This window comes from Pocillopora verrucosa, chromosome 5 (assembly GCF_036669915.1).
Source record: "Pocillopora verrucosa isolate sample1 chromosome 5, ASM3666991v2, whole genome shotgun sequence".
NCBI classification, from domain to species: Eukaryota; Metazoa; Cnidaria; class Anthozoa; order Scleractinia; family Pocilloporidae; genus Pocillopora; species Pocillopora verrucosa.
Genome location: NC_089316.1, coordinates 19411790 through 19421542, shown reverse-complemented (window position 1 = coordinate 19421542; position 9753 = coordinate 19411790). Strand labels below are relative to the sequence as shown.

Here is a 9753-nt window from a genome sequence, read left to right as displayed (position 1 = left end):
GCTTATAATCAGTGACTTCCTTTATCGTAGTTTCATCTGGAAACTTATTCATTTTTATCACCAAAACTGTGTTGCCAATTTCGACTGATACCCACTTTAGACCTTTCAGTGTTACCTTACGTGTTTCTGTTGACTGAATGTGGCCACGCAGCTTTGAGAAATGTGCCTTTTTGTAAAAATTCAATGACCTCTTTTCGAATTTTTTCTTTGGTTAAATGATTATTGTACTCACAGATATTTGAGGTTGGAGAGGCTGTTAAAAATTCCATCTGGTAGAGTCTTCAATTTGTTATTTGACAGATAGCTGATAGGAATGACAAGACAAGAAAGTGCGTCTTAATTTACCCTGTTATTTGAAATTCGTAGAAAAAAAAGGTATACAGACGCTGGTCACTAAGAATAATGAAAGAGCTGAATTTAATCGTGTACAAGCAATATGCATAATCTCATAAAGAGAAAGGAACAGTTAATGCAGTTCAATCGTCTTAGCTATTTCGCTATTTCTACAGAAAAGGAACAACCGGTTGACAACTTAAAATTTGATCACACACTAAACACTGCTATCTAAGGTTAGCAGGAGCTGATTATCCCTACTATTCCAGTGAATTATTCAGTATAGAAATCATCGAGCCCGTGTCTTATGAAGACATCTAACTAGTTCACAACAGAAAATTATGTAATGACTACACATTTTATGTCACGCATCGATTTCGTTGCTGTATGACTGAAAATCTCCTATTCTGATTATCAGAACAAAAGTGAGGGAACAGTTTAGGATAGTTCAATTGTTTTTTTTTTTCATTTTTGTGCTGAGGGTAATATCAGAAAAGTTTGAAAATGGACATATCTCGTCCAATCTCGTATAATTAGTGACGCGATAATATGGTGACCAGCATATTATTATCTATATAATTACACGAGCAGGCCTGTTGTGGAAGGGAGATGACATTGAAAGCTAAAAATCATCCCTTAACCACAGTCATAAAGCTAAATAGCTAAAGAGCGTCTCCATGTAACTTACAGCTCATTGAGGCCTTTTAGATCTTTGAATAATTCGGGAGGCAATTCAGTGAAATTGTTGTCTTGCAACCATCTGTGTTGAAGAAGAGACATCTACTTAGTTTTATTGAAAAGCTTACAAAATTATTAGTCTATAGGTTAAATTGGTGCACGAGCGATAAGAGAATAAAAACTGAAACACAGTTATTTCTAATAACTGCATCGTGTGAAACGCAACAGGAAAAATAATTACATATGTAACTGACAATAAATCACAACAAAATGCAATGCCATTCGATGCAATGCAATACGACCAAGTTCTATGAACTTATGCAACGAGTTAGAGGACCGAACTGGAAAATGCCTGGCTCGAGATCATGGCGCACTTACCGGGTGGAATGCAACGGGCTCTATGATAAACAGAATTTTAGAAGGACAAACTGATAATGGTTTCTCAACCTGATGCAATCTAAAGAATTCATATTTAATTTACCTCGGTTCTACAAGTTATCAACTGCGATGATTTACATCATAGGATATGTTGATAAACCTTTTTCGGAGATATATTTTTGACAAAAAGGGTCGTTTGAGTGTAATCAGAATTTGAACCTTTCCTAACTTTTTTTACTTGACTGATTTAAAAAAGTTATCAGTTCTCTTCGTTTATCTAGATCTGTTTCCTTATCATTGTACAGCATGAGTCGTAATACGGATGCCAATACATTGCGATCCTGCAAACGGAAATTATAAATTGTTACCATGTTTGACTTTGTTTTTAAGAGAAACACTTACAGTTCCTTTAAAAGTGTCATGTTTCTGAAGGCGCTTCCATTTAATCCTTTCATGTCGTTGTCATTCAGGCGTCTGCGTTATTTACCAAATAAACTGATTAATAGTGTTAAGATACCCCTGAAGTTTATCGCTCAGGGCAGGGGAATCACCGAGACTATTATTAATGTCTTGCCGATTTGGCAAAAATTTGCATTACTTTCATAAATGATAAATGCTTGTGCTAACTTCATCCTGAATACTCATCAAATAACACTGCAATATACTTAAATTATACAAGGAGAAAGTGTGGTTTGTAATTGCATTCGGTCTATAATGGAGATTTGATGAAAATATTTTGAATAAACACCTGTTAATGCCTGTTTTAAATGTGACAATCGATGTCAGAGTGCCTCCTTGATATGAGTTCCAAGGTTTCTCTACGACACCTTGATTTGTATCAGTTTGAAAACAAAAACACTCAGAGGGTTTTAGAGCTATTCAGCAGTAAAAGAGGCACATCTTAGCCGCACTTCAAGAAAGATTTGGTAATATTTTATGTATCATTGAGTCTCTTAAATTTCTTGTTCTTCTGGATATGCGAAATAGGTGCTTTACATATGTTTACGTACATAAATAAGACTCGCTCGTCAATAATCCTGAGTTTAAATCGTTAAGACAGAAATGTTACTTACAAAAACTCCAATCTTGTGTTATTCTCAAAGATTCCCAGGGGAAGGTTGTGCAATTGCATTTCAGACAAGTACCTAATGATATAGTACACATACATAAGAGTTGCATAAAGTATAAATAGCAGCAATACTGTAGCAAAACCCTTGTTAACATTTAAGGATAACTTAAACTAATAACTACATTTTTGTAGTTATTGCGATTTCATCACAAATTTGTTTTTTTCCTTAATAGGCTGCAATACGATTTTTTATTTCCGTAAAGAAAAAATAGTAAAACAAAGTGCGTTAACTACATATTTTCTCTTTCTTCATTTATCCGTGCCAGCTACAGTGATTAGCAATTTTCGAGTGAGTTACGCATTTTTCGGATTGAATTAAGCTTTTTTAAAAGCTATGACTGTCACTTGAAGTCCAGTGAAAATCTCAGTGAAAATTATGTTTTGAAGTTAATTAATTTTCATCGTCTTCTGGGCCGTAAGACCTTCTAATCACGTGTCTTCCAGCGAAAGACATTTGAAAGTTTAATTTTGAAAATATCATGGATTCCTAAAGCCCTTTGAAGATTGATAGAGGAGAGTATACATAGAAAAGTAGGGAAAATATTTAAAATAATGACAGTAACGGGGGAACCAGGCAAATTCGAAATGAAACACAGAAATTAAGATCACCACCCCTTCCTTCCTTCCCCCTTGTGTTTTCGTTACGTTGCGATATTTTGAAACGTTTTTACCTTAAAGAGATACCTGCTATGTCATCTACAAAATATTGTTAATATTATGGGATACATATGCAAATGATGCTGCTGGTAGCCAGTTAGGCCCTAAAAGAATCTGCCAGTAAGAATGAAAATAATGCTACCTCTTCCTTAATTTCAACTAAGAAACAAACAAAAAAATCCAAATTGTTGATAAAGCATGATGTCTTTCTAACTTTTTCGTTAGTTATTTACTTAATCTGATAACTGCCAGCGAGGTGTGCGGACGAATATTTGATCGCTCGGCGTTCATGCAATTTTTCCCTCTATGCCTAGTCCGAATGTTAGCTCGCTTTAGAGAAAATGTAAGCTTCAAATCCGAAATTGCTGCTCTGAAAAAAAAATTGAAAACTTTTAGAATTCGCTGAAACTTAGCATCAACGATGCTAATGTCTCCAACAATGACGGCGAAGTGAGTCGACCGGCGATATCACAGGACGAGACTTTGAACACCCTGCAATTTTATGTCAAGTCTTACGATGACCTTCGCCAGTAAGCGGATAAAAGTTTGCAACAGCTCTGGTCACGCCTGAATGTCCTGTCAAAACGAGTGGAAGAGATTGGGAAATCCATCGAGCTGATTCAGCACTACAGTTATCAATACAACGTAAGATCGTCGGTCTCCCTGAAATAAAGGCAAGTGAGTCAGCATTCGACACAATTATATTGTCTTAGCCTCTTTCAAGCTGCAGGAGTTGAAATTTCTATTCCAGATATCGATATTGCTCATCGTACTCCCACAAGAAACGCCATTCCTGGCCCGAGACCAGTCGTTTGCAACTTCACAAGAAGGATTGCGAAAGAGAAGGTCATGAATGTACGGAAAGATGCATGTAAGGTTGCAGCTTCTTCAATTGGTTAACCTGCCGATTGCACATCGGAGAACGTGAAGCTTTTTGACCATCTAACTCCGCAGCTCCAACAACTCCTGGCGGATATGAAAAAAGATTCAAACTCGTAATGGCTTCAGTATTTGTTGGTGTTAGAACTACGGCAACTAGAACTACGGCAAACAGAAGACTTCCGCCCTATCCAGTTCAAAACCCTTGACGACCTTGAAAGGTTTGTTCAACAAGAGAGCCTACCTTTAAGCTAAGCACTCTGAATTTTGTAGTTAAATCTGTAATTTAATTTGCTGCTTCTATGATGGCTGACAAAACACACTTTCAATCTTTCCTCCCCTTTAATCACTTGAATAATAGTTCCTTTAATTTAGCTGTTTATGAATTTTCTCCTGGTCCCTTGAGTCACGATGCCGTCTTGAAACATTATTTAATCTTGTTGAAAGGCCCGAGTTGTTTAATCCGCTTTCTATTTATCTGAATCCCGACTCTAACTTTATCACTCGCCGGCCTAATAGTGGCTACATGGTTGGGGAAGACCTAAGCAATCGAGTAGTTTCTTTTGACGACAAAACAAATCTTGAAAAATTCAACAATATCCTCTCACTAATTTCTAAAGACAATAAACATCGTTACATGATGGAAGACTTTGACCTAAGCCCTCTCCAATACAATTATCATGTTCCAACACAGGAATTTATTGACAGCTTATTTTCACACGCCTTTCTTCCTCTCATCTCCAATCCAACACGCCTCACCTCATACTCTGTGACGCTAATTGACAATGTATTCATCAACAACCTTGCACATAATGTCTTAGAGGCATTATTCTAAATGATTTATCTGACCATTAACCCATTTTTTAATATTTTGACGACGTAACTATAACGCGCAGCACAGAAAGGAAAATTTTGACACGCACCTTCAATGACGATAATTTGCATAAATTCAACGAGAACCTATCAAACGCAAAATGATTCTTATTCCGCAACATGTAACATTCCAATGAAGCCTATAATGATTTTATTGAAGAATACTCCAGTATCTACAGCGCCTGTTTCCCTATAAAGGTTCTCAAAAGTAAACAGGTGAACAAATTATTTTCCCCTTAGCTCAGCCCTGGAATTCTGACATCTGTTAACAAGAAGAACAGACTCTACAAAAAGTTCGTCAGATCACCTTCCGCATCTTCTGAGACGAAATATAACGCCTACAGAAACAAACTCACCCATCTTACTCGAATTTCCAAACGAAAATACTACGACTCCAAATTTGAGAATGCCAGAAATGACCTCAAAACAACTTGGAAATTGTTAAATGAGGTTATCAACTAGCGTAAAAGTAATTCATCTCTTCCCACATCATTCAAATCTGAAGACAGAAAATTAACGGATCCAATGGAGATCGCTGAAAGATTCTGTAAATACTTTATAGACATTGGTCCCAACCTTCCCATCTTGGTGATAATAATCATTCCTTCATTAACCTAAAGCCCACCACAACTAATGAACTGGAAAGCATTTGTGGCATGTTCGCTTCAAAGAAGGCTCCTGGCTATGACAGTTTCCCAATGCATGTCATTAAGTATTCATTTCACCTTATTTCTGCTCCTTTGACAGATATTACCAATCTATCTCTGCTAAAAGGCATTTTCCCGGACAAACTTAAAATCGCGAAAATTATTCCCATCTTCGAAGCAGAGGATCCTAGCTTTTTGGAAACCATAGAACTGTTCGTTCTATACATAAATGACCCCCCTACTGCCTCTGAATTAACAGACCCTCTGCTTTTCGCTTATGACACCAGTCCGGCTCTTTTATTCTCATTCAAGCCCAAATTGCTTAGAACCCGTACTTAATGATGAACTCCAAAATATTGATGTTTGGCTGAAATGTAATAAGCTTTCAGTTAATATAAAGAAAACGAACTACATCATTTTTAAACTCGGACAGAAGAAATTTAACTCCGGCATTTGTCTCTCCTTTGGAAGTAAACCTCTACAACAATCTAACACAATCAATTTCCTCGGGTCTATATTGACGATCATCTCACTCGGAAACACCATATCAGCCATGTATGTAAACAGATCGCTAAATCAATAGGTATTATATTTAGGTCTCACTTTTTCCTATCCTCTACGATCAAACTCACGTTCTACAACACCTTAATTTATCTTTACATCGTCTATTGTAACTCCGCCTGGTCGTCCACATACGTATCTAACTGAGATAGAATTTATTATTTGCAAAAGCGAGCTGCGTGGGCTATGACCAACTCAGACTATCGAACCCATTCCGCTCCTTTATTCTCCAAACTAGGAATTTTTTAGATACTTTCTAAGCCAATACGTTTGAAATCGCCAAATTCATGTTTTATTATAAAAATAACTTATTGCCCCTATTGCTTCTCAATCCGGCTTTTTGTAAAACTATGATACCAGAACAGCCACTTATTATCGAACGCATTTGTGTCGTACAAATCTCAAGCAATTTACAAATTCAAACCTTCTTAGCTTTCAGACGAAAATGCAAGAGTTTTTATTTTTAAATAATCACTGAATTTGCCTAGTCACACATTCGCAGCACTTTTTCTTTCTCTTTCTGGGTCTCCTCGCCTATTAACACTGTAAATAAATTTTTGTATCGTGTAAATAAGGTAAATAAAGATGGTGATGATGATAAAACGTATTTACACCGACTAAAACACCGACGACTACGGAGGAGTGGTGACTAAGTGTTAACAAATGTTTGATGTTAACATCACATTTCCTTTCGAAGCCATTTTATTGCCTGTGAAAGCAGAGACTGGGATCAATGCAATCTTTACTTCCGGTGCTCCTTTATCTCTCGAATACGAACGACTCTGCATTGTAGTAGCCCGAAGACGAAGTTCTTCTTCCCATTGCAAAATTGAAAATAGACTGATGGGCCTAATTAGAAAATTAGTCAGTCTTAGAGATCAAAAAGGTCACGACTTTGGTAAAGTTCCCTTCAAAAGAAACTAGATATATGCTGATTTTACTGGTAGGGCTACTTTTATTAAAAAACAAACAAACAAACAAGAGCCAAAAATTATGATGGTTTTTCTAAATCATGCCAAACCATCCAAGATGGCGGTTCTTTTTTTAGATTTTTAATTTTTCCCTCAATAATTTTCGACTCGTCAAAAGACGCTGGAAAACGACCTATGCTTCTTTTTTTTTTATCTAAAAACCTTTAATTCTTCCGTAACTCATATCAATTCTTAAACCACACTTCACTTGTTATTCAATATACTGAGCCGATGCTCACCAAGTTATCAGCAAATGTGTCCCCAAGATTAACGAATAGCTACTCAAGTGGACAGTTGCCCCGTTAAAATCCTCTTGATTATAAAGAGAGGAAAAAAAGAAAAGGAAACCCCTCCTTCACCCCTTTGTTAGTCCGCGGGTTAAATTGTCGTCATTTTGTGTCTTTTGATGTACTAATTGCTATTCAGTAGTAAAAGGAATGGGGGCCACCAAAACCCGTTTCTGATTGACAGGAAAAAGAAAATTAGGTTCTTTAAGAGGCCGTTGTGTTGCTATGATAACATAAATTGTTAACAAAAAATAAAATAATCGCAATCTGCCGAGGACTTTTCTTTCAATTTTTTTTTCAATTTATTTTTTAATTTACCTATTTATTTATTTTTTGAAGCAAATGCCGTCGGAAAGTTGCCTTTGGCAATTGTCGAATGCTTCATCTTAGTTCCTTCCTTCCTTTCTCAAAATATACTTATGGTTCCTAAAATGTCTAATCTACGGAATTTAACACAAATTTGCTCACACCAAAATTCTTAATTTTGTGTTCATTATTGAAAAAGGCCTCCTACAGCTATATTATCATTTCCAATATAAAGCTATCAGCTAAATTATCTTATTAGATTCTAAAAGTAAAAGTGTCAGCGAGTGACTGACTATAAAGACAAATTATCATTGTAATGCTCTGTTTCTACTCTTACAACGTATTCAAATAAACAATAAACATACTTACAGGTACCGCAACTTGATATTTGTACTGAAAATATCTGACTGCAATTCCTTTAATGGGTTACCGGACAAGTAACTACAATTCAAGAACAAAAACGGTTAGAGTGCATTAATAAATAATAATAATAACAATAACAATAATAGTAGTAATAATAATAATAATAATAATAATAATAATAATAACAGTGATAATAACTTTTAAGGTTTTTTTTAACACTTCAAAACTAGAAACTACTAAAGGAGGAAGATATTACACCCAAAAATAAATGTGATTAAGGTTAGACTGCGCATGTCTGAAAGGGACTAGCGTGTTAGCAAGCGGTGAAAGTACCGAACCCGGTGGTCTGGGTTGGAGCCCAGGTCCAAGGTACTCATGGGATTTTTTCCCCCAGTTCCAGTCCGTGACTGTGTTCTTTAAATGACCGGATAGTCTCGGCACAGTCAGTAGGATTTTTCCACCTCTCCATGTTTCCTGTCTTCCTTGTTTACCGTGCCCTGTTAAATTTATAACTTTGGGATTGTCATGTGGGTTATTTATCCATTGTGAATATGTCATTCCGTTATAAGTATTATCATTGTTCGCTTCTTTGCTCTTGCGATCTGATGGTAAACAGTGCATTCTTTGACTCATCAAACGCGCAGTCTCAATTTGCGCTGAAATTCAAATTCCAATGCAACTCAGTTCGTTCAAACAATTATGAAAATGTTATCTACAACTCCATGCAATTTTCAGTACGGTAAATGCTCTATTTTCAGAGTTCAGACAAATTCCGTATGAGTGCAAAATTTTACCCGAGCCAACAGGAACAAACTCATATCAGAGCTACGTGTTACGAAATTCTTGGTTGGTCCGTTGGTTATCTTACTCTTATCCCTCATTATGCTGTTAATAAATACAATAACATCCTCTACTTACAGAAATGACAGATGAACATTGTTTCTAAAAATGCCTGAAGACAAATTCTTTAGCTTGTTTTCGTCAAGAGTCCTTTTACAAGAAAACATATCAAAGTACCGATTTAGTTAGAGCTTCAAGATGATGAAAGACCTAAATGTTTCGAAGTATTAAAGCTTACTAAAAGAACAACAATAACAGAATCAACCCTACTACAAACTTTTTTATTCAAATATACATGACATCTATTAAAACGATTTTTATCTTAGTACAGTTTTCTCCCATACTGCGTAAAAGAAAAAAAACATGCAAAAAGGAAAATAACTCAAAATAGCAATAAAAACAGGAAAAACATCATTGGCATCCCTATGCACAAGCGAAAAGACAAAAAAAAAGTAACAGCTCTGGTAACCCTGTTTACAAAAATGATAGAGGGAGGGAGTGGAGGGTGAGAGTAAAGGCTAATTTGAAACATTATTTCTTATTTTACCGATTATATTCCATTTATGATAGTCTCCGACATGTCTGTTCAATTTTTAACAATTCTCTTTTACAACAGACACCTTCTTTCTTGTAGAAATTAGAAGAATCAAACTCTATTTCATCACACTTTATGTATTTGCGTGATTGATGTCGTTGATTTGAGCTTGATTTTTCTTCGCAAATATTGTTGATAGATATTGGGCTACAGCCCCGCTTTCGCTCGACCTTTTAACCCATGATCCTGCGAATTGTCTTGAATCCAAAGCTATGGAAAAAAATTGCTATCTATTTTTGTCTCTTCCAGGTTACCG

At 35.9% G+C, this 9753-nt stretch overlaps 1 protein-coding gene across 1 annotated transcript; it reads right to left on the bottom strand.

Moving 5' to 3' along the window:
* Positions 1-228: 228 nt before the first annotated feature.
* Positions 229-9046, bottom strand: LOC136280777 (carboxypeptidase N subunit 2-like). The gene is made up of 6 exons (XM_066166472.1): positions 8981-9046; positions 8069-8140; positions 2463-2534; positions 1792-1863; positions 1022-1093; positions 229-304 (listed from the first exon to the last, which is right to left on the bottom strand). The coding sequence occupies exons 3-6, from the start codon at positions 2519-2521 to the stop codon at positions 229-231; spliced, it is 279 nt and encodes a 92-aa protein (XP_066022569.1). The 5' UTR covers positions 2522-2534; positions 8069-8140; positions 8981-9046.
* Between the last annotated feature and the right edge of the window lie 707 nt (positions 9047-9753).

Bases quoted from the DNA above. Each gene is read 5' to 3' on its own strand.
- LOC136280777 (XM_066166472.1), bottom strand. From the start codon at position 2,521: ATGCAATTGCACAACCTTCCCCTGGGAATCTTTGAGAATAACACAAGA. The intron at 1,094-1,791 runs GTAAGTGTTTCT...TCTTCAACACAG, and splicing joins ATGACACTTTTAAAGGAACT to ATGGTTGCAAGACAACAATT. The intron at 305-1,021 runs GTAAGTTACATG...CATTCCTATCAG, and splicing joins CTAAAAGGCCTCAATGAGCT to CTATCTGTCAAATAACAAAT.